The following is a 23947-nucleotide window of genomic DNA, read 5'->3' on the forward strand; positions in this document are numbered from 1 at the left end:
CGGGCCGTATGCAAATAGGCGCAGCCCCGGTACCCAATTATTTATGAGTCTTGCAAATAAGGGGCCTGCCCCAGGCTCAGACTCCGGAGAAACTGACGCAACTAGGCTGCTAGGAACACTCAGGCAAAATGCAACCGAGACGGCTGCCTAGAGAGGCTGCCTGGGGGACCAACCACTGGGGCCCGGCGGCCGGCACTGATTGCAGCACCATAGAGTCACGGCGAGACAGAAGGGAACCGTTGGCGGACTGGAGAGGCTTCCTGTGGCAAACACCTGAGAACGTACCAACGTGGCCGCTCCACGTGTATCAGTTCGGAGGTAGAGCCGCGGTGAGGACGACTGCAAGCTCTATTTTCCTAGCGGGTCCTCGTTTATCTTCTGATTTGCCCCCTTCGCGGATGGAAGGAAGTTCCTCTCGACCTCAAAATCTGGTATACCCCTTGCCTCCCATAAGAACAAAAGCTTCACACATACTGCACAGCTTTCCTGCACCCCTACCCACACCCCCCTCAACACACACACACACACACACACACACACACACGCACGCACGCACGCACCACTCTCCAGGCTCAGGTTTCCATTCTCCCTGCTGCAAGGGGGCCAGTCACTCCTGATTCCATTATCTAAAGCCCTGGAAGACCGTTGACTCCTAGGTGATTGAGGACTGCGCCAGAAGCTGCCTCCCCTCAGCTTGGCTAATGGAGTGAACTGTGAAAGTGACTTCCTAATCAGATCAGCTCTCATTTCTAGACTCTCAGGTGGCCCATCCCGGCAGAAGAGAGTGAAAACCAATGCTTGTCCAACCGGGAACAGAACAGGATGTACCTGGAGACTTGCTTCCCGGCTGGCCAGCAGAGCCCTGCCCAGTCACAACAGCATGGTAAACACCACCAAAAACAATGGGGACAATACAACAGGGCTAGAGAGGAGGCATAAGGACATGGTTTCCAAAGTCAGTTCCCTTTATTAAATGTTGAATTTTCACAGACCAGAAATACAAAATAAAAGTAGAAATAGACCCCAGTTAGGAGCTACAGGCCTGATCGCACATGACCCCTGCTGCAGCAACTTGAACAGGAGAAGCAGCGGCTACATCCCTAAGGTCAGGAGAGCAGGCCAAGTGTTTCACCCTGCACTGCCCTGCCCCCCACCCAATCTCTCCCCAAATTATAAAGAGCCATCCTCGGAAAGCAGTAGAGGGAAAACGCCTCCCCTCCTGCCCCAGTTGAAGTGCACATCCCACCAAAAGAGCTTGTCCAGATGGCACAAAATCCAAGGACTACATTTCATAGGAGAAACTGGTACCAAAACACGGGTGGAGAGACTGCAGGTGTGACAGGGCAACCTCCAGAAGAGAGAATTTCCCCCTGCTCTACTCATCAGATCCTGATGCTGAGTCTTCTGAGCTGGGGGGAGTACTGGCCAGCTCCTCCTCTTCAGAGTCCTGAAAATCAAAGGTCTCTTAAGGAGAAAAGTTGAGTCCTGGTTGCCCTCCCAGGGAGCCACTTTTCAGTGATGGAAGGACCCCTAATTCCCTACTCCCTCTCCCTGAGCTGCAGCACTGGCCTTCAGACCTCCAATCTGCACTCCCTTCCCCCCTCATTACTCTCACAGACCTACCACAGCCCCTGGCCCCCAGCCAACCACCCCTCAGGGGCCCCTCATCCCAAACTCCTGCCTCACCTCGCTCCGCCTTCTCTTCTTTTTGCTCTTGTTCTCTCCAGAAGAGCTCTCATCACTGGACACAAACTCTTTGCTCTTAAAGCTCTCACTCAGCTGCCTTGACGACGACTTGGATGATGAACCCCTCGAGGGCGTTGATTTCTTTTCCACCTTCACCTTTACTTTCTTCTTCTTCTTTGACTTGTCCCTATAACAGCAAGAGGGAGAAGGGTCTGGGCCTTCAGGCTCACCCACCAAAGCCAATCCACCCTAACTTTTAACAGAACTTTTCTCACTCACGGCCGCACTGCTATCTCACTATGAACGCGAACAGCCAGCCAGGTCAGCCCCAAGAGCCCCAAGGGAGGGCATCCTAAGCAAATAACCAGAAAAATCACAGGCCGGAGCCTGAAGCAGTTGCACTCACAGACTTATCTGGCATCTCTTGCTCTGTCTTTAAAAGTTCATGTGAATGATGTTCCATCGTAATTTTTTGTTAATTCCCCCATACCTTTGAATAAAACTGACCCTCATGAAAAGGGCCCCCTTTATCCTGTGACTTCAGCAATTCCCTAGCAAACTGCCCATACTTGGATAATTGCCTACCCAGACTTGAGGAGCACTGCCCTATTGCAGTCAGAGCATACCTATTATCTTCAGCACCCTGATTCTCAACCTAGACCTGCAAAAATAGATGTCGAAAAAGCAATCACTGGGCCATTTTGTTCCCAACACTCACCTCTTAGAAGACTCACCCCGGCCCCCTTCATATTCTTTCATGGCTTTTTCATATTCCCTCCTGGCATCCTCAGCCTTGCGATCCCACTCCTGTCTCTCACGCAAACACACACACACACACACACACACATACACACACACGAAAAAAAAAAAAAGAGAGATAAGAATGAGGCCTCTTCCCTGATACAGGCAAAATCTATACAGAAAAGTTTCACCAAAGGCCCATCCCTGCCCCCTCTATCTCTGCTACCACTCACCTCTTTCTTCTCTTTGGACATTCCCTTCCAGATCTCGCCTGCCTTCTTGGAAAGATCTGTGATACTGATGCCGGGATGGTCTGACTTGATCTTCTCTCGGCTGGCGTTGAGCCACAGCATGTAGGCAGACATTGGCCTCTTGGGGGCATTGGGGTCTTTGCCCTTCTTCACCTACATAAGAACCCAAATGCCTTCAACCATCTATTTCTCACAGACACCCCCATGTTCTCCGAAAGAAATTACTGACAACACCTACTTGGAGGAAAAACGGGGAGAAGGACTAAATAGGCATAGAGCTAAACTAAGGGCTCCCAATGACAGGAACCCTGTTTTCCTACCCCCAGTACCCAGTGCCTAGCTCACCAGGGGCCCCTTGCCTGGGGCTGCTGGGACAGAAGAAGCCAGTCTCCTAATTCAGATCTCCCAGAAGCTAATTATCTCAAAGGCCAGAGAGAAAACTTTCCAAGAAGATACTCCTCGAGGCCATATTCATTGGCCACAAAAAGCAGCCCCAGGCCCACCTGACAGGCCCCACTGGTGGTGGACAGAAGGCAAAGGGAACGGCTTCCCCAACACCCTCCCAACCCGAGCGTGTACCTCCACAGGCTTCTTGCGGCTCTTGCGGTCCTTGGCCATCTTGGCCTTTTTAAGCTGCTTCCGTTTCTTCTCGTCCCGGTCACTGTCACCCTCATTACTGGAGGAGCTGGCAGAGGCGTTGCTGTCAAACCTGCCAAGGGTGGGGGGTGGGGCTTAGACCCAGGAGTGAGGACAGCACCCCACAGCCTCAGGGCAAGAGGGAAATGAGTCTAAAGCTCCCTGCCCAGAAAAGGGGAGGTGGGACCACAGGACAGCCTCCACCATTGGTCTCCACCCTGTTTCCTCCTCTCCACTGAGGTGGCTTTGGGTCCCCTCCCCACACCGGCCCTGCCTCTTCACACCTAGCATGGCATCAGTCAACCAGTGAGACACAAAGTAACAAAGGCTTCAGCTGCTCTCTTTGGTCAAGGCCTAACCCACGACCTCCTCCACCCCCATACTCTTGGGGACAGACACTTGGTCTCATCTTGCCCGGAACATGCCCCAAGGCCTCTTCACTACCTCCTTTGAGCTACTTGTCTTAATCCACCCTAGAGTCTTTTGTGATGAAGGGACAATCATTATAGAAAAGGGAAAATTTTTTGTAAGTAAATATAACAAAATAAAATCTAGGGCCGCCCGGTGGGCTCAGTCGGGGCTCAGTCGGGAGAGCATACGATTCTTGATTTCAGGGTTGTGAGTTCAAGCCCCACACTGGGTGTAGAGATTACTTTAAAAGAAAAAGAAAAGAAACAGGAAAACTAACTTCAGTCCAAGTCCATCCATACCCATATAATTAGGTTCTTTAAAATACACAGGGAGGTGCACCTGGGTGGCTCAGTTGGTTAAGCTTCCAACTTCAGCTTGGGTCATGATCTCACAGTTCATGAGTTCAAGCCTGGTGTTGGGCTCTGTGCTGACAGCTCAGAGCCTGGAGCCTGCTTCAGATTCTGTGTCTCCCTCTCTCTCTGCCCCTCCCCTGCTCATGCCCTCTCTCTCAAAAATAAATAAAACATTTTAAGAAATAAAATAAAATACACAGACTCAGCAACCGACCCCAACACTCCCAGCTAGTGAATGGGCAAGCACTGGCTCTTAGTGCCATTTTCTCCCCACTGCTTTTTTGGCTTTCCGACGTGCCTTGCACTTGCAAAGCCCTGGACGATTTTGAAAGCATTTCCGGGTGTTACCTCATTGGAGGTCACGTCAGTAGCTAATGCTGGGACACGAGAAATGTCCAGATATCTTCAGGTCCCTCAAGCTTACAGGCCTCCACCTCACCCCCGTGAATGGAACCAAAACTCACTCCTCTGCTACGTCTTCCTCCTCTTCACCTGGGTTGAATGACTCATCTGAAGAAGAACACGGGATGCATCAGCATCACCCCATACGGAGACCCCAGCCCCTACCCAGACACCCAGCTCTGGCCCCAGGCAAGAGTCTGACCGCCCCCAGCCCCAGCACCGCCGAGGCTAGCCCACTGGTACCCCCAGCCCCAGCACCGCCAAGGCTAGCCCACCGGTTTCTTCTCCTGAGTCATCGCTGCTGTCGTTGGCATTCTCTTCCCGGATCTTGCCCTCCTCCTTCATCCGCTCCAAGTAGGCATCATGCTGGTCCTCATCAGAGTCGGCATACTCGTCGTAGCTTGGGTTCATGCCCTAGCCAGAGAAGAGAGGCGAGTGAGGGCCGGCTCACCCTGGTGCAGAAGCCCTGTACACTCAAAAGCACACCCCCATGCCTGTGAGTAAGACCAGCTCCCAGAAGACCCTGGGGCCGGACTGTCCACACACAGCCAACATGCAGGGCCGATGCCCGAGGACTTCCTGCCAACTGGGTTAGTCCCAGCCCCTCCCACTCCCGGCCCCGCTGGGGGCTCCTGAGGGGCTGCAGAGGCTGCTCTAAGGTCATGCTGAGGAAACCTGCACCAGGAGGGGGGAAGGGTCACACGCACCTCTTTTTTCTATAAGGGTAAGAAGAAAAGAGAGAGTGAAGAAGAAGCCAGGAGAATCCATCCCTGCCCACCCCTGACAGGAGAAGAGGGTCATCCTTTCCACACACACAGATACCTCTTTCAATCCTCGGTTCTTGATGTTGAGTTTTTTTGCGTTGACAAAATCAAACAGTTTCCCATACTCCTCCCTGTGTGGGGAGAGGCACCATGTTACTAGATGGAGGGGCTGACGCAGGGTGCATCGTGTGCTGGTCCGACACCCGTCGGTCAGGGCAGACCGTGGGGCCTGGAGCTGGTCCGACACCCATCAGCCAGGGCGGACTGTGGGGCCTGCAGCTGGCGAGCACGCTGCCCAACCTAACAGCCCACAGACCCCTGGGGGCAGCGGTGAGGGAGAGTCAGACACTAGTCTTCAAAGGAACCTGCAGTGTCAAGCATCTGGGAAAGAAAGGATGGGGAAGGGTGTGTATCTAGGCACCAGATATGCCCAGGGCAGGGGTAGAACATCAGGGAAAGGGACGTTCTCATCTTTGTACTAGTCTGAATTTCGTACTTCACAGGTTGTTATGAAGACTCAGCCTGAAGATGTTTGTAAGACGCTCAGCCCACAGTGAGCACTCAATAAACATTAGCTACTCTCTTCCCGGGCACAAAGCTCATTCCGGGAAAGGGAGAGATAGCATTTCCATCATAGGGGGAGTGGAGAAGAAGGGTTAGTACCAGACACCTAATATGGGAAACAATCTAAGTACAGAAAGTGATAGGCTTTCCTCCAAGGAGGACCAAATCCCAGGGACGCAAAAGAAAAATTCTGCTCAAGGCTTGAAAAGTTGGGGAAGAGTCACAGGCCCAGAATGCCTAGGAAATGACTGGCGGAAGCCCTCACCTCTCAATGCTACTGAAGGTGTACTGGGTGCCCTGCTTGGTCTCAATTTCAAAGTCAAAGGAGCGAGTGGTGGTGGTGCCGCGGGCGAAGTTGACAAAGGAGATCTCATCGAAGCGGATGTGCACGGGGGGCTTGTGGACGTAGATGAAGCCCCGCTCCAGGGGGTACAGCAGTCCTGAGCTCGCCTTGTAGGAGCAGGTGATGCACTGGGCCCCTGAGTGCCTGGTGGAGGATGTGGGGAGCCCAGTCAGTGCCTACCTCAGCAGCAGGTGGCACAGAGCCAAAGGCACCTCTCTCAGCAGCGACATGAGTGTCCTCAGGCCCTTGCGTGAGGAAACCTCACTAGGCTGACCCCTAAGGAGACAGCTGACACCCATCATGGTCAGACCCAACCGGACCTCCAAGAGATTAGGTTCCCAGCACGGTGCCCCCTAGGCGGGACAGAGCCCAGACCAGCACTCTCACCCTTGGAAGTTGCCTGGGACTGTAATCTTGCGGTTGACCAGGGCTTTCATGACGCGGCTGACCATCTCGTACAGGGATCCTGACATGTTCTTAGTGAGCCGCCCCTCAAAGCGCTTCTCCACCTCTTCCCTGCAAACAGAGGAATGCGAGGTCACAAGCACTGCTGCCTTCTAACAGCACGCCGGTCTCCTGCCAGGACAGCGGGGGACAAGAGTTCAGGGACACACTCACTCGTTCATGTTGAGAGTCAAGGAGATGTCCTCATCCTTGGAGAAGAGGAGGATCAGGAAGTGGTAACGGGTTTGGCCCTGCTTGATGGGGGGATCTAGGCTGATCTGGTAAGGAAGAGCCGACAAGGTTTAGCACCCCGAGAACTGCTGACGAACCGAACACCGGCAAGATCCATCTCCTAAAGACTCGGGCACAAACCAGGCCGATCCACCCCCAGGGGCTTCTGCTTACCACAAAGAACATCTGGCGCTGGTCCTTGTGGGGCAGCAGAAAGAGACGCAGCACGGTGGTATAGGGGATCTTGTAGTCGAAGGTCTTGCCGTGCAGGTGCAGAAAGGTGGGGTAGATCCGAATGTCATAACGGCCTCGGGGAGTCAGACACTGCAGCTCCCGGAAGATGCAGATGGCGTCTCCAGTGGCCTGGATCACATCCGCCTTGGACAGCACGTTCTGGGCAAAGGCCTGCAGAAGTGCACACTGGTAGTCAGGCAGCGGCGACCTGCTGCCAGGCAGGCCAGGGCCTGCTCAGCGCCATATGCTCCCAAGGCGAAGAGGGGAGGCCTCACCTCAACAGGGTCCACGCCATCCTCCTGGGTAGGAGGCACATAGAAGCGCACCTCCATGAGCGAGACCTCTGCGTCGTCGTTCTGGTGGAATTCTAATGTCACCTCATTCTTGCCTGTGGTACACTGGGACACGTTGCTCAGGGGGATCTCGAAGACCGGCTGGTCACCGATGTCAAAGGAAAGCAGCTGCCCTGAGGGGTAAGGGCTTATCAACCACAAGCTCCTTCCCTCAAGGTGTGCAGAAACAGCCTTCCCACCAGACTGCTGACCTCCTGAGGGTAGGGCCTGGGGCTGTTCTGTTCACACTGTCCCCCCAAGACGAGGCACACTGCCTCATACCCCCTTCGTCCTTAATAAATATATGATGAACTATAAGGGCACCTGGGTGGCTCAGTCGGTTAAACATCCAGCTCTTGAATTTGGCTCAGGTCATGATCTCACGGTTTGTGAGTTCGAGCCCTGAGTCGGGCTCTGTGCTGGCAGCACGGAGCCTGATGGGGATTCTTTCTCTCTCTGCCTCTGTCTCTGCCCCTCCCCTGCTCGCGCGCTCTTTGCCTCTCTCTCAAGATAAACAAACATTAAAAAAATTTTTGTTGAACGTATGATTAATTACAAACTGACAAGAAACCAGAAATAGTAGCAGAAAGGAGCAAAACAAGGTAAAGGCTGACATCCTTCATCGGACCTTCTCCTCCAAACCTTAGTCTTCCCAGGACTCACCACCAAACTTCACCGTTCCCCAGTTCCAGCCCTTCACACAGAGGTCCTTCTCCATAAGCTCAAGACGATAGTGAGTTTTGAAGAAATCTGAGAGTTTCTCAAACTCCTGTGGGTAGAGGGGAGAGAGCAATCCCTGTAAACCCCAGTGGCCTTAACACAAACTTAAGCATGCTGGGATTATCTGTGAGAAACTGCTTCAGTATCCTTTCTATCAGAAACCCAGGCTGTTGAAAGAAGTTGTTGCCGAGGACCAGACCCTCAGACTAGGGGAGGAGGAAAGTATATGAATAACATTTCTGGTTATAGGCCTCACAGTGCCCTCTGACTTTATAGAAGTACTGCCTGAACGAAAGAGAAAATAAAAAACGGAGTAAGACCTTTGACTTGAGCAGTTCAAAACGGAAAAAGAAAACTCAAACTAAAGCACTAAGACTCTGAATCTGGATAAAGGCAATGAGCAGAAACCACCAAAAATTTATAACGGTAGAAAAGCTTCTAGAGTCAAAGCACAAGACACCCAAAGCTGAACACTGCTTAACGGCCTCGAAGGCCCTGCTCAAAGGAGCCCCAACTCTTTCTAGATCAAAAACAAACAAGACAGCATAGTAAAAAGGGTTTATGGCCACAGAACATCTCACCGATTCTCGGAAGCCGTCATACTTGTAGACATGGCCATTCTTTGTAAGCAGTTTCAGTCCGTGGCCCAGGGCGACACGGCGCCAGATGCCTTCTGTCAACTCCCCAGCCTGGATGTTGTCCACTTTGCCCGTCTTACTATTCTTGAAGATGATACCCTGGCGGCTCAACCTCAGCCGACCATCATTCTGTTGGAAAAACAGGCCCAAATGGAGGGGTACAACGCACAGGTGTACCGGGCTCAGACAGTCCCACCCAACACCTATCCTGGGCTGGCCAGATACAGATGTGGGACCAATAGCTGCAGGGGCGAGAGTCAGAAAGGAGACAAATAACCAGGAAATCTGGATGCTAACACCAAACGCCAGCATCCAAAACCCTTGCGAGTCCTCAGTTTCAGCGCTCGGGACTGAGCAGGACAAGCGGTCCCTCTCAAGCTCAGATCCTGGGATTCCCATACAGTCGGTCTTTGAATTATGATGGCTCCACTTAACAATTTTTCAACTTGACGGCGGTGTGAAAATGATACGTGTCCAACAGAAACCGTTATCTGAATTTTGAATTTGTGTCTTCTCCCAAGCGAGCAGCATGTGGTACACTCTCTCACGATGCAGGGCAGTGGCAGCGAGGCATGGCTCCCCAGTCAGCCCCCACGATCACCAGCGTCCACAACCAACACACGCGCTCTGACTGACCGTGCTCTACCCATTGTTTCATTTTCACGACAGTATGCAATAAACCACGTGGGGTGTTCAAACTTTATTATAAGGTAGGCTCTGTGTCTGAGAATTCTGCACAGCTGTACGCCCATGTAAACATTCTGAAACCCTGCGTAAGGTAGGTTACACTAACCTAGGATGTTCATCAGGTTACACGTACTAAGTGTATTTTTGACTTAAAGGGTATTTTCACTTTACAGTGGGTTTGGAGGGACATAAGGGAAGTCGAGGAAGATCTATACACACTGCTTTCTGTTGGCAAAACACCGACTACGTTATATTCGGACTCCTTTTCCAAAGTAGCAACGTCAGCAAAGCAAGCTCTTGCAAATGGACAAAAAGTCTACTGTCCTTCCCTCTGTTGGCCTGTACTAAAAACCCAAGCTCTTCTTACCATGGAGCCTTTCACCTCCTGATAGATGTCGTTGAACTCCAGTGTTTCCGCCATACCGATGTGCCCCTGGTGGCCTCCACTGGGAGCTGGGCCCCAACTCCTGGCTGAGTGTGCAGATACTCAGCAGGCTGGGAATCTGAATTCAAGAGGGAGACGGAGAAACATCAAAGACGACACCTCACTCGACCCATGGACGGAGCCAGGTGGCAACCCCTGGCTGAGCCTGGGATGTCTCAGGATCTCCTCTGCCTGGGAACCTACAGGCAGGCCCTGCAGACTTCTCAAGGAGTCAGGCCCCGCAGGGGCTGGAGAACCCGGCCTGGAGGAGCGCTCACACCCGGGCCACAACCCGCTCCGGGCGCTCCGCCGGGAGCCATGGCAACGAGTAGCAGAACCCGGATCCTGCCCAGAGCTTGCACTTGGCCCGCGCCCGGACCCAGCTCCGAGCGCAAGGTTTCTCTCCCAGCGCTCCCACCGCGCCACGGCCCGGGACCCACGGTTCCCCCTCCCCCTAAAATGGATTCGCCCGCTGCCCGTGGATTCGAACGCGGAACGGTCCATCTTGAGCGTCCCGCGGGGGAGCGGGGCCCGCGCCCTCCGGGGACACGGGGCCGGAGACCACCCACCTTCTCAAGATGCAGCCTCGCTACGGCCCAGGTGCGGGCGGTGGGCGCGCTGGGGGACGCGGGAGGGGGGGCGGGGACAAGGGGGACTTGGGGGGGACGCTGGGGAAGCTTTTCCCGCGTGCGCGGCCCCGCGTCCCGCCACCGGAAGCCGTGCACGGACCATAGAGAGGACGAGCTGGCTAGAGAGACGTGAGTCCGGCCCGCCTACGAGGGTGTCGTATAGAGCGTCGGCCGCCCTGGAGGACCTGAGAGAAGGGGATCCGCGAGGAAGCAGCGCGGCGCGAACCTGACAAAAAGATGGGAGCGCTCGGGGCTCTTTCTTTAAAAATTACATCTCTCCAGTGGAGGACTAAGTTCTGGAGGGAAATTGCGTAGTTTTATCTTGTTAGACTTGCCACAGATTGCGTATGCCTGTCTGTCCCTCTGTCTTGCACAGGAGCAGTTTCTGTGGAGTAGAAAGGAGTCTCTGGGTACAAGAAGAAAAATATTTCGAGTTGCGGAGAGAGGTGACCCGCCCGGCTCCTGGTTGGCTCCTGGGTGTCGGTGTCACGGTGACTTGTACCGCTCTCCCCTGACGTCGGGGACTGGATGCTCTGAAAGGAGTTCACGGCGCCCAAAAATTTCACACCCCAGACTGCAGTATAGGGGTCGCCTGGAAGAGACTGGCACGTGGCAGTATCAAGTTCAAGTGCTCGTGTTAGATTCCCCTGAGAGGCGGCGCTGATTCGAAACCCCAGCAGCGTGGGATCTCGGAAGCCGCGTCCCCCCCCCTCCCCCAACCAATATAGTCGTAGGGCGCATCTGGTAAAATCAGAGGAGGCCTGGCCTCCTGGCAGAGATGTTTGAGTTTGGCCACTATGACTTCCCTTTGCAGATAGGAAAACTGAGGCCCAAAGAGGATTTGCCCAGGGTCCCAAATCTCCTTACCCCCGTCCACTTCCCTTCTCTCTTAATCACGGTGACTCTACATCCGGAGTGATTGGTAATATGTGTCCTGCACGAAGACGTTAGGACACAATATTTAAATTCAAGACTTCCCCGCTAATCTGACTTAGTTATGCCAGCTTGCTAACTCAATCCTGGGATAAAAGACAATGCACTGTTGCTCCCTGAATTCATGACTTTAACCTCTGAGTAAAGGCCACTTCAGCACTATCTAGCGACATACATTCAGTAAATATATATTGAGCTCCAACTCAGTTCTAGGATTTGAGGAGACTAGGAAGCAAGATAGAAACAGCCCCAGCCTTCCAGGAGCATAATATGAAACAAAAGGTTCAGACAAGTAAACTCACAGTAAAACAATGCAAAACAAAACACCCCAAGGTGATAAGGTCAGGCTGCAGATAGACTGTGGGCCACTGCCAGCTTGAGTTAGGAACGTGAACCATGTAACTCTTTACTCACTCCTCCCAGAAGGTCAAGAGGAATATTCAAGAGACCCTTCCCCACTGACCCATGCTATTGGAGGCAACTCAAGAAAGGAGTAGATGGCTGCAAAACCGAGCGACCTTAGGAGGACACTCACAAATGAAGGGGGCACTCAGCCCAGGAAAGGCTGCTGGATGCCTGGGGGATGGGATGTTTCAAGGGGCTTTAAGAAGAGCATGAAGCAGCTGGTGAGCTGGAATAAAGATGCGGCATAAGAGAACGGAACAGAAAGGGTAGACAGTGCAGATAAAACACGAGTCCCAGAGGGCCCTAGCCAGCTGCATCCCAGGCAATCAGGAGCCTGGGACTGGAGACCCCACCCCTGCCGTGACATCACAGGGGAGTGGGGTGGAGACGAACTAAAAGGGGGTCCCCCCTCCCTGGCCTTGGACTCTTGGCAGCCCAGAGTATCAAGAGCAGAGACAGCCTGGGCACTGAGCTAGGGTTGCCTGACTTAAAGGAACAGGCTCCCCACCCGTTCCTCAAGCCCCTCCAAGCTGTCCCCTCCAGGCTTTGATCTCTGTCTCCCTGTCCTGAGGACCTCTCCCTCCTGAGGCCACCATTGGGTCCCTTCTCAGTGGCCCCTGAGTGCTCTCTCAGCATGAACTGCGTGTCAGATTTCTTCACCTACGAGACCACCAAGTCAGTGGTTGTGAAAAGCTGGACCATTGGTGTCATCAACCGAGCAGTCCAGCTTTTGATCATCTCCTACTTCGTGGGGTGAGTCCTGTGGGCTTTCGGGTCCTGGCAGGGGAGGGCTGCCTGGTGTCCCCTCGGTGTTGTTGCTGTCCAGCGGCCTGGGCTTCTCTGTTGGAAGAAGCAGTCTCTTCTATGGAGCCGTGTCCCACGGACTGGACTCGGCCACTCCCGTCAGGGATCTGGTCCCCAGATGAGTTCTTTTCCCCAGTAAATCCTCGGGAATCAGAGGGTGGTTTCTAGGCACACACCCCAAGGAGTGAGTTCTTGCCCTGGTACCACGCCCTCCACCAGGAGAAGTCCCAGGTGACCATCTCGCTTCTCCCTTCTATCCTGCCCCCACCAGAGAAGAGACCCCACACACACACATCTTCCCGTTCTCCTCAACCAGTGCTTTGGGGTCCTAAAAAGACGAGGGAGCACAGGAAAGGGGAAGGGAAGGCACTGAAATAGGGGAGACAGTGCTGGTTTGATCCGGTTGATGGTGGGGTGGGAAGGAGGGAACTGAACCACTTTGGAATGAGGGATTCCCTTCCTGGCTTTGGGGAGATGGTGAAAAAATGGGGCAAGGGGAGAAGCCCTTCCTCCTAGAGGGTAGGACAAAGCAGGGGGTCTGCTCTTTGGTGAGGAGGAGAGACACAGGCACAAATAACACTCAAGGGAAGAGTTGCTCAGGGGAAAGGTGGCCATTTGAACATGATACAGGGGCCCTCCTCATGAATCCAAAACCACTCCCCTTTGTCAGAAAGCGAATGTTCTCTACTGCTACCTGACTTTCTACCACATAACCCGTCCTGGGGGCTGCTTAAGAGCCAGTGGCCAGAAGACCCCCTCCCAGTGCCCACCTTTAAAGGCATGCACTCCCCCACACACACACACACGCACACACATATATACACAAAGGGCCATGAAGCAGACAATGGCTGGGGAGAAAACACAGGTTCTGTCTTTCTTGTGGTCATTTGCGCGCACCGATGGGGCACCAGAAATGCCTCTCAAGTTTTCTTTCCTGGTGTGCCGGTCTCTAGTCTCATGGTGTTCCTTGAGACAATGCTGTTCCTTGAGACAATGGCTCTGCGTGTGAGAGACAGCTAGCCAGTGACACCTGTCATGAGTGAATTCAAGCAAGTGAAAGGGGACGTCCGGTGCATGTGTGAGCTGGAGCTGTGCGTGCGTGGGCCTCCTTGCCTGAAAGGTCAGAGCAGGGTGTGAGCGTGTGCTCGGAAAAGCAGGCAGACGTGGCTTAAGGGATTTTTTTGCTTTGCGTGCTTTGTGGGAGCCAGTAGGCTTCACTTATGTGCCTGTTTGGAGCAGGCTATGCATCCAGTGCTCCTCTCCGGGATATGAGAGAAGGGGTAGGATAAGCAGTGTTGCAGTTTACTTGCAACTGGGAGGTTTTGTGAGATACAATGTTTGCCAGTGTTCCATGTCCGCATCTCCAGAGTCTGGCTGGAAGTTGGTTCTTAACTGTTCCATGTTCACATGTATATACGATGCTGTGACCGTTTATAGCCACGAGACGAGACGGTATGGTGGTCCAGGTGGATCCCAAAGCTGCCTCAGCACATTCCTGGCTCTGCTGGCTCTGGCAGAAGGTTGATGGAGGGTAGACAGCGCCTCCTGGGCCAGTCTGCTCTGCTCTCCCCCTGCCCCTGTCTCTTCCTCATCGTGATACGATCTGATGCTCTGATCCTCAGTGCTGGAGCTCAGCCTGCAGGAACAAGCAGGAGAGGCTCTTCAGCGTCTTGATATCCAGCCCCATCCATCTCCCAGCCTGACAGCTCCCCATGGAGCAGCTCTTTCCAGTTACATCCATGCAGTCTGCAGCCCAGCCCCCTGGCCTGAGCTCCATCTCTGTGCACGTGAGCCCATGCACCATTAGGACTTCATGATCCATTGTCATTAATTTAGCAGAAATTTACTGAGCATTTCTTCATGCCAGGCATTGTGCACCAATGGTGCACCTTGTGCACAGAAAGGTGGGCAAAAGCAGACAGGGCCCTCACCCTCATGGAGCTTACAGTGCAAGAGATGGGCATTAATCAAACTATCTCCAAGAACAAATGTAAAATTTCAACCAAGGCCCATGATTTGAAGAAGAGGCACACGGTGCTAAGAGAGCTGCCAGCATGGAGGTATTTGACCTGGTTGGGGAGCTAAGACAAGGTTTTCTGGAGGTGTGGTGCCCAAGGCAAGATCTGAAGGACAAGTAAGAACAACCCAGGGTGGGGGAAAGGGAAGGAAGAGGATTCAAGGCAGAGAAACCCAGCTCTGCAAAGGGAAAGGGCCTGGCAAATGCAGAGAAGAAAAGAAGGTCTCTATGGCTGGAGCAGAAGGAGCAAAGGTGAGTGTGGCGTGAGATAGGGGTGGGATCACAGACCCCGCCAGACCTCAGACACCCTCAGAGCTTTCATTCGTACAGAAGGACAATGGATGGGAAGTGTGTGTGTGTGTGTGTGTGTGTGTGTGTGAGAGAGAGAGAGAGAGACAGAGAGACAGAGAGACAGAGAGACAGAGATGGAGGGAGGGAGGGAGGGAGGGAGGGAAGGAGAGGGGGAGAGAGAGAGGAGATGGACAAATGAGATCTGAATTGGGAAGATCATTCTGGCTCATATGCCAAGGGATTGGAGTGGGTAGGAATGGACACAGGATAATCCGTTAAGGGTGGTGCAGTCATAGGGAGAGAGAGGAGGATGGCTTGGACACAGTAGCATTTGGAAGGATTTTTAATGCTGTGATAGTAACATGTAACTAACACTTGAATCTCTGCCATATCATCCCTGCGAGGTAGACCAGATGCACAACCTTACTAGGACACGTGTAACATGAGCCAGCCATTCCTCTTATGCATTTGCAGTAACACACCAGCTCATCGTCTGCACGTATGGTCTCACCCCTGCTCCAACTTTGGCTGCTTGTCTGGGGTTCACACCACTTCATCCCTGGTTTCCTTTACCCAGCCAGGTGCACAGAGAGAGGCCAAGACTTTCCTGGTGTTTCTCATGTGGCCTTCCTGGGCCCCGGTGGCAATCCCCTGTCTCCTCTGTGGGGTGGGACTTCCTAAGAGCCAGTTTCTTTTTGGGATCCTCTGGGGAGCTGAGGAGGAAATAGGAGATCCCTGGGGACTGAGTTTACAGAAGTGCTGGTAGTTCCATGGCTGGTTTGCAGGACCTCCTTGAAGGAAGTGCCTTCCTGCAAACTGACAGAGGGGCACCCCCCGCCCTTTGGTGCTTCATCATCAGAAGGACCTGTGGTGGCTGATGGTGCCTTGGACCCCTCACAGCCCCGCTCTCCCTGTCCCTCCCTCCCCCTGCGCGGCCCAATCCGTAGACTCACTATTTGCACAGCTGCCCCATTTGGTTCATAATATCCAGCCTCATTTTGAATCTTATAAAGAAGCTCAATACATACAGCAGTTAAAAGGGGAGCTGCTCTCATTTAGAGAGAAGGGCCTGAAATTCCACCTTCTTGGCCCACCACCCCATCCTCCCCCCTGGATGCACCCTAGGCACCCCGTGGGACACTAGGTGGCAAGTATGGTGGGAAGACCTTCTGGAACCTCCCACGTTACAGGTGCAGAGAGAGGAGTGGTTTTCACTCTGGTCTCCCTCTCCCCTCTCCACACCCCATGAAGGGGAGGCCATGGAAGGAAGAGCCTCTGGTTAGAAGCCTCGCTCTGACACAACTATGAGTGGGGCTTGGACGGGCCACCTTATGTCTCTAAGCCTCAGGCCTCATATCTGGAAAATGGGTTTAGGAATGTCCGCCCCAGGGAGGTATGGCGAGGCGAGCTGCCATGTCAAGTGCCTTGCCTGAAATGAGAGAGTCAGTGATAGATGGCAGCTATGATCATTTCATGGACTCCCCAGCACACCTTCCCCTTCCCCCCGGCTCACACATTCCTTAGAGACCCCTCTCCTCCAGACACACACACCCCCCACGCCCACTCCCCAGCCTCCTCCCTGACTCCTTGGGGGTGGACAGAAGGGGCTGGGATGCTGCTCTGGCCTCCATCCCACACATCCCACCTGCCAAGGAGCTGACACCCGCTTTCCGCTCTATAAATAATAAACCAGGAACACAAGAAAAAAATAAGTCAGAGTAGCAGAGTAAATGCCAAGAATCGAAGGCCCAGTCCTGCCCTATCTCCTCAGCCCTGGTCTCTGGAGACAGACTCAGTCCCTCTGTTCTGGAAATGAAGCATCCCCTTATTTTGAGCTGCCCTGATGACGTCCTTGGGCCCCAAGGGGCCACTGAAATTCTCCCACTTATTATTTAACTCAGAGAGAGAATTCTGATGTGGAGTCTCCTACCCACTGGGCACAAGAAGGAGCTTTAGAGGAGAAGGAGGAGGAAAGAGGTTGGTTAATTACTCTTCCAAGCTCTAGGGGCCCTTCCTCCTGCGACTTTGCCAAGCCTAGAGTTGTTGCCCCGGTGACCGGGAGCCAGCAGCCCCAAGACCAGCCGTGCAGGGTGTGAGGTGTGAGGGGGTTCCGAGCAGTCTGTCCGGGTTGGAGCCCACCTCTCAGCTTGGCAAGTCAGTACACCTCTGTGCCTCTGGTTCCTTATGTGTGACTTAAGGGCTGCCTGGGTGGCTCAGTCGGTTGGGCTTCTGACTACGGCCCAGGTCGTGATCTCATGGTTCATGAGTTTGAGCCCCATATTGGGCTCTCTGCTGTCGGCGCGGAGCCCGCTTCTGATCCTCTGTCCCCTTCTCTCTCAGCCCCTCCCCCACTCGTTCTCTCCTCCGAAAATAAACAAGCATAAAAAAATAATAGTACTGACAAAAATGTCTCTCTGGGTTGTGGTAAGGACTCAGGGAACCCCTACCGCACGGAGCACTCAGCGGGCTGTGTTGGTTAGGTGATGATCTGAACCCCGCTTCTCATCAGCAGATGTTCCTGGGCTTTATGGACAGGGCAAGGGGTCTTAGGAAACCTTGTCATTAGATCACCACTCAGAGATGTGACCATTCCGTGGCCAGGCACACTGAGGTTCCAGACGGCGTATTGTGACTGTGGCTTCTACTTGGGGCAGTGGTGAGCTCAGCTGGGAGCAGGGAGACCTGGGCCCTTGGCCTCACTCCCTCCAGTGGGCAGGGCCCCAGCCGTGAGCTGATAATACTCATTTGGACGTCAGGTGGTGGATGAGATTTGTGTGTGAGATTTCCTTACGAGACCTTGATGAAACCCCTCCCCTTGCAAAAAAAAAAAAAAAAAGAAAAAGAAAGTAAAGCATACAACACCACGGATGTCCATACAGGCAGGGTGTTCGAGCCCTGTACAAGCATATGAACAACTCCTAAGGCTGCATTAATCAGGATGTTGCCTGCTATAAGGCGGCAACAATAAAACAGGTGACAGGTTGGGAGCCACCCGCCAGTGCTGGCTGTGACCCCACCCCCTCTGTCCCACTCAGGAGAGCATTTGGAATTCAGACCCATGAGGGAAGCCCCATTATGGGGTAACTCCCAGCCCCCTCACTGAAAACTGCACAAAGAGTCTCTTGCAAACGTCAGCCTGTGTTCACATAAACAGGACGGGTAGGTGCCCATCCTACAAGTGACTGTGACCCCCAGCATGACCCCGGAGCTGTTCCCCACTATGGGGACTCCAGAGGTCATGCAGTCCAATACCCCCTCTCAACTGAAAACATCTCCTTGAGTCTTCCCAGGCACGTGGAGCTCACCACCTCCCATAGCAGCCCATTCTTAAAACAACCTTCTGGGGTTGGAAAACTCCCGGGCCTGAAATCCTAACTCCCTGCTTATAAAGTCCTCAGGTTAGCTTCCCAGCCTGACCCTTCCCCAGCTTTGTGCTTTCCACAACACACAGCCTCCAGTTCCTTCCTTCTGCTCATCCTCATCTGATGGGCCACCCCAACCTTGTGCCGTCCTCGGTTAGCATGCAGAAAGTGACCTTAATCCAGCTATTCCCAAAGTGCATTCCTGGATTCCACGAGACGTCACCAGTGTTTCTCCAAAACTAGGAGTGTGAAGCATTTTCCAAATGCATGTGATGACCCTTCCTCATCTGTATAATGGGGACAGTGACGGCATCTGCCTCCCCGTGTGCTGTCCAGAGCTAATAGGACTGGCTACAGGCTGGGAGTTTGCTATTGAGGCCAAGAGTGGCTCGCGCCGTGAGGGCTCTCGCAGGAGTGCAGAGGGAAGAGTGGCCTTCTTGCTGCTGGGGAAGGCTGCGAGGGTCTGGGAGTCCGGGGAGAGAGGCGGAGGTGGAAGAGTGGGAGCCCGCCCTGATCCTCGCCCAAGTAATGGCTTGAAGCGGCAAGAAGAAGGCAGTACAGGTAAACTTCCACTGGGTGGCAGCACAGTCCAAGGAATGAGGTCAGCGGCCGCCGCCTGCTAACCCAACTCCTTCTACCTGCCGGGTAGTGAGCTGCTCCTCCCCTCCTCCTCTAGCCTCATCTGGCGCTTGCACAGGTGGAGACTCTACCAAGTGTCCAGCTCCCAGATGCCTTCACTGACTTGTTTACCGCACACCTACTATGTGCCGGCACTTAGGCTCACCCACGAGCAAAACCTGGGGTGCTCAGGGTCAGAGGTGTAGGATCCCCTGCCCCTCCTCTTTCCAGTCGCCTGCCAAAGAGGTGGCCTCTGAGTCAGCGGGGATGACGATGCGTTGGCAAAGGGACCATGTCGCCCTCAAGGGGGCGATGCTGCCCCCAAGGGGGTGAAAACCTATCCTTGAGATTTTTATGTATAAAATACAAATATACATACTGTACATAAGCTGATATCTGTAGTATTAAAATTTCACGATGGGGGGGCGGGGGAGGGGAAAAAGTCTAAAAGTGGTCCTGAAGCAGTAAACAGGAAAGATGGAAAAACTAAGCCAACACAGGGCGAGGTCTCTCCCCTCCAGCACAGGCCTTCCCCCTGCCACAGGGCCAGACCCTGTGCCGTCTAATGTTGGGGAAGGAAGCCTCTCCTGGCCTCTGTCTGATGGGCCTAGACCCTCTTCTCTTGCTCTCCATCCCTGCTCTTCTGCCCAGGTGGGTGTTCTTACACGAGAAGGCTTACCAGGTGCGGGACACAGCCATTGAGTCCTCCGTCGTAACCAAGGTCAAGGGCTTTGGACGCTATGCCAACAGAGTCATGGACGTGTCTGATTATGTGACCCCACCCCAGGTACAGTCCCCTACCCTCAGGGCGCTATGTGGATGCCCAGATGCTGGGGCAAGGTAGGGAGAGTGCCGACGGGATCCCCCAACCAGGGTTTGTGGCATCGGTGATCAGAGAAGCCCTTCCCCTGCAGCTGGAGGATGAAGGGGTGGGGTGGGGTGCTTGGGCCTGCCCTCCAGAGTGCAGCACTAGGCATCAGGGAAGCAGGGTCCCCCTCAGGGCCTGCCACACTCATCCTGTGATCAGCACAACACGCAGAGGGAGGCAAGAGAGGACGGGTGGATGGTTAGACCTGACTTGGACCCACCTCTGCCCTCTATTAGCCCTGTGACCTTGGCCAAATCTCTTGCCCCAAGTATGGGTTTCCTCATCTGTAGAGTGGGGATAACAGTGATACTCAGCTCCTGGATTGTCACTGGTGCATTTTTTTCTCTCTCCCTTCTCCTACCAAGGGTACCTCTGTCTTTGTCATCATCACCAAGATGATAGTTACTGAAAACCAGATGCAAGGATTCTGCCCAGAGGTGAGGGGAGGAAGAGAGGTTGGATGAAACAGGTCAAGGAAGAAAACTTTGCGGGTGGGGAGCAGTGGCGGGGAGGGGCATGGGTGTGAGCAGAGGTCCGAATTCCGGCCTTGGAGCTGTGTCCTGGGACCTCCACCTCCAAAGGCCCCCAGTTATGGGGAAGCATTGGGAGCCGAGAGGCTCATCCAGGCCCAGCACAGGGTCCTACACCCACCTGCAGCCCTGTCTCCCCACAGAGCGAGGAGAAGTACCGCTGTGTATCAGACAGCCAGTGCGGGCCTGAGCGCTTCCCAAGTGGGGGTGAGTGCATCCCTTCCCCTTGCCGCCCCCCCCCACAACCCCAGAGTGTTAGTGGGACCCTGGAGGGCAGCACATCCCCCATGGGGGAGAGTCCACCCTAGGAGAGAGCATGGGAATTGGCCTGTTTCTTGGAATTCTGCCAGCATTTATAGATGCTCACATGAGCCAGAGCCAGTGGGGGCTGCCCCCAGAGGAGTCCACAGCCCGGGGATGGTGGTGACAGAGAGGTGTGCCATGAGGGGGCAAGTGCCATCAAGGAGGAACAGTGGGAGCTGGGGAAGGGAGAGAGATTGGCTCCAGGTAGGTGGCCCCACATGGCTTCCTAGAGGCGGTGACATTTTAGATGGGCCCTGAAGGATGGGAAGGAGTTGGCAGCATAGAAGGGTTTTGAGAAGAACATTCTAGACAGAAGGAACAACTGCAGCAAAGCCTCAGAGGCAAGGAAGAGCACACCGTGACCGGGAGCAAGGAGACTCATCTCCCTCTGGCTTGGTCTAGGGCTTAGGAGGAGAGGAGGGAGAGAGCTCGGCAGGGCTCCTGTGCCATTGGTCCACCTTCCTTGCCCTCCCTGTGTCTCCCCTCCACCTGTGGGGTCCCTGAGCGTGGGGGCGGGGGTCCCCTGATGAAAGGTGGGGTGGGGGTGAGGGAGTGGCAAAGACCCCCAGTACTCGTGGCTCCCGTTACAGGGATCCTCACCGGCCGCTGCGTGAACTACAGCTCTGTGCTCCGGACCTGTGAGATCCAGGGCTGGTGCCCCACCGAGGTGGACACGGTGGAAATGTGAGGACCCCACCCCAGCTCTCCGTTGCCAATGTGGGGAGCTCTGTCTGCACCCCTGCGCCTGCAGAGGGTGTCACGGGCACCCCCAGTGGTGTCCAGTCCAGGGCCGGGAAGTGGTCTCAGGATGGCACCTTCCCCCTGCCTCACCTGCCACCTTCCTCTCCCTCTGGCCCTCGGCCCCAGAGAGGCCAAGACCAGGTGCCGGGTGGGAAACGTCCAGCAGTAAAAGTGGTCCCTGGGCGAAAGCACCTTGTTTCCCCTGTCTCTTCCCAAGAAGCTAAGGCCCCCTTGTTCTCACCCACAGGCCTGTCATGATGGAAGCCGAGAACTTCACTATTTTCATCAAGAACAGCATCCGTTTCCCCCTCTTCAACTTTGAGAAGTGAGTCCCAACTCCCTCCCTAAAGCAGGAAGCAGTGCACCCCCCCCACCCCACCCCCAGCTCATTTTCAGAGGGGTGGAGAAGCCCATTGCGCGTGGTTCTCCCCATGGTGTCTCCCCATCTCCCTGGGGCTCCTGTTCCCAATCTCCCAGCTGGTTTTGACCACCAAGTAGTAGGGAGGGCTCTGGGGCCAGTCTCTGTGCCAGCCTCCCTCCTCAGGGCTCAGAACCCAGATGGGAGTTCTGCTCCAGGCATGTGAGGGACAAAGTCAGCCTGGGCCTGGAACCCAGATCCCACCAACCTTTGGGGCCTGAGGGGCCCGTTCCCACCTCTTCCTCCCACATCAAGCCCAAGTGGGTGTGTCCCTTCCCGCTAGCTAGTTAGGAGTTGGTTGACTCCTTCACTCAGCCGGTGCTCGGCGGGCATCGGGCGTGTGCAGCACGGTGCCAGTTACCACGGAGGTGCCGAGAGAAATCAGGCGTGACTCCTGGCCCCTGGGAGCCCCAACCTGGGTGCTGGGGGATGTTAGACATGGGCACACTCAACTCTGATGCAGAGAGAGGGGCGTCGGAGTTGCAGGGAGGATGCAGGAACAGAGGTGACGGAGCCTGCGAGTGTCCAAGATGTCAGGTCCCCGTCCCCCCTGCCTGGGCCCGGAGGGTCTCTGAGGAGGCTGTGTATGCCCATCTTCGTGTGAACCCTGGCCCTTGCTTCTCATCTCTCCTCCTCCCTCCCCAGGGGAAACCTCCTTCCCAACCTCACAGCCGCCGACATGAAGACGTGCCGTTTCCACCCTGACAAGGCCCCCTTCTGCCCCATCTTGCGGGTGGGGGACGTGGTCAAGTTCGCAGGGCAGGATTTTGCCAAACTGGCCAGCACGGTGAGCGCCTAGAGGAGGACCCGGGGCCCTTTGGCAGGCGGAGGGTGGAGGTCCCGGGAACCCGGGGCCGTGGCCGGGCAGCGCCACCTGGTGGAGTTATGCCAGGTCTGCAACTGGCTTCGTGCCTCAACGGGGTCTCCCACCCCTGTCCCGGGGGGCCTTGCCTCCCTCACCCTTCCTGCCAACCCTCAGTCTGCCATCCTCGCCTTCACACTCCACGTTGGAGCTCTGAAAAAGCCCGAGTGGATCCTTCCTGCTGCCAAAGGGACGGAAGACAAAAACGGGATTTATGGGCTCAAAGGTCCTCACCCCTGAGTGCAGCACTTTGTTTACGAAGCAGCACGGGCCGAACCACTTTCCCTCCACCTGGAGAATGGGAAGAATCACGTGTCTGTCTGTCATGACCCCCTGTCCCCAGGCCGTGGAGACAGCCCTGCCTCCTCACACCTGGCCCCCTTCCACAGGGCGGAGTCCTCGGCATTAAGATCGGCTGGGTGTGTGACCTCGACAGGGCCTGGGACCAGTGCATCCCCAAATACTCCTTCACCAGGCTCGACAGCGTTTCCGAGAAGAGCAGCGTCTCCCCAGGCTACAACTTCAGGTAATCCCGGGGCTCCTGGGACATCAGGAGGAGGAGGCAGGGGCCGTTCTAGAGTTCCACCCCCAGCAGCAACGCATGTGGAGAAGAAAGGGGCCCACGTGGTCCTCCTCCCCCCCCCCCCCCCCCCCCCCCGGGCTTCAGCTCGACATCAGAGAAGGCTTTCTAAGTGCCGCCACCCGGCGATGGCGCGGCCAGGTCAGCAGTGAGGCCGCACGACCAAGGCCTCCCAGAGGGTGTGGTCTGTGATTCTGAGCCCTTCTGAGCTCGGGCTCTGAAGCTGGAGTGTGCCTCAGGAACGCCCGGGCAGCCCTTGTCGGGCACCTGAGTTTTCTCAGGTTTCTCAATCCACAGAGCAAGGGCAACAGTGGTGCCAGGTTACAAGATGGAAAGAAGGTATTTCCGTTCTGTCCATCTTCATCTCGGTCCCAAAGAACAACCACGGTGGCCGTTGCTTCTTTCTTGCCTTTCCAACCAAGGGCTCAAACCAGCCTTTAAGCACCATCTGGTTCATACTCCCAATGTCCTTGAGACATAAGGAACCTCTCCCTGACACCCACCACCACCACCATCACCTCCATTTGGAAGAGGGGGAAAGAGAAGAACCCAGAATTAACTATTTGGAACCAGCTGAAAGCCCCTGACGAAGCCCTTGACCTTCTCCCTACCTGATTTCCCCATCTGTGAAATGGCCGTAGTGCCATTATCTTGAGGATCCTAGTAAGCAAGGGGTGAAAAGTTTCAGCTCTCTGTTTTGTTTTTCCCTTAACTTTTGAAGATCC

The 23947-nt window shown here is 54.7% G+C and overlaps 2 protein-coding genes across 6 annotated transcripts in view; one reads left to right on the top strand and one right to left on the bottom strand.

Moving 5' to 3' along the window:
• Positions 1–944: 944 nt before the first annotated feature.
• SSRP1 (structure specific recognition protein 1) lies at positions 945–10928 on the bottom strand. 5 transcript variants are annotated; one of them, XM_043581145.1, is made up of 18 exons: positions 10431–10587; positions 9805–9940; positions 8694–8879; positions 8056–8161; positions 7336–7526; positions 7001–7231; positions 6770–6873; positions 6539–6667; positions 6074–6295; positions 5303–5375; positions 5188–5196; positions 4756–4894; positions 4543–4588; positions 3258–3387; positions 2661–2831; positions 2405–2493; positions 1687–1873; positions 945–1447 (listed from the first exon to the last, which is right to left on the bottom strand). In XM_043581145.1, exons 2-18 carry the CDS (start codon positions 9856–9858, stop codon positions 1376–1378), a joined length of 2139 nt encoding a protein of 712 aa, XP_043437080.1. In that variant the 5' UTR covers positions 9859–9940; positions 10431–10587; the 3' UTR covers positions 945–1375. The 5 variants fall into 5 exon arrangements, with proteins under 5 accessions (XP_043437080.1, XP_043437081.1, XP_043437084.1 ...); XM_043581146.1 differs by lacking the exon at positions 10431–10587 and adding an exon at positions 10066–10260; XM_043581149.1 differs by lacking the exons at positions 5188–5196; positions 10431–10587 and adding an exon at positions 10591–10928.
• Positions 10929–11018: 90 nt separating this feature from the next.
• Positions 11019–23947, top strand: part of P2RX3 (purinergic receptor P2X 3) — a 28725-nt gene continuing 15796 nt past the window's right edge. The window contains exons 1-8 of the mRNA XM_043581151.1: positions 11019–12581; positions 19572–19707; positions 20154–20225; positions 20462–20525; positions 21212–21305; positions 21610–21687; positions 22426–22567; positions 23032–23168. Coding sequence (XP_043437086.1) covers positions 12463–12581; positions 19572–19707; positions 20154–20225; positions 20462–20525; positions 21212–21305; positions 21610–21687; positions 22426–22567; positions 23032–23168 — 842 coding nt within the window. The 5' untranslated portion in view covers positions 11019–12462. The remainder of the gene's footprint in view (positions 12582–19571; positions 19708–20153; positions 20226–20461; positions 20526–21211; positions 21306–21609; positions 21688–22425; positions 22568–23031; positions 23169–23947) is intronic.

The sequence above is a fragment of the Prionailurus bengalensis genome, chromosome D1 (genome assembly GCF_016509475.1).
Source record: "Prionailurus bengalensis isolate Pbe53 chromosome D1, Fcat_Pben_1.1_paternal_pri, whole genome shotgun sequence".
Lineage (NCBI taxonomy): Eukaryota > Metazoa > Chordata > Mammalia > Carnivora > Felidae > Prionailurus > Prionailurus bengalensis.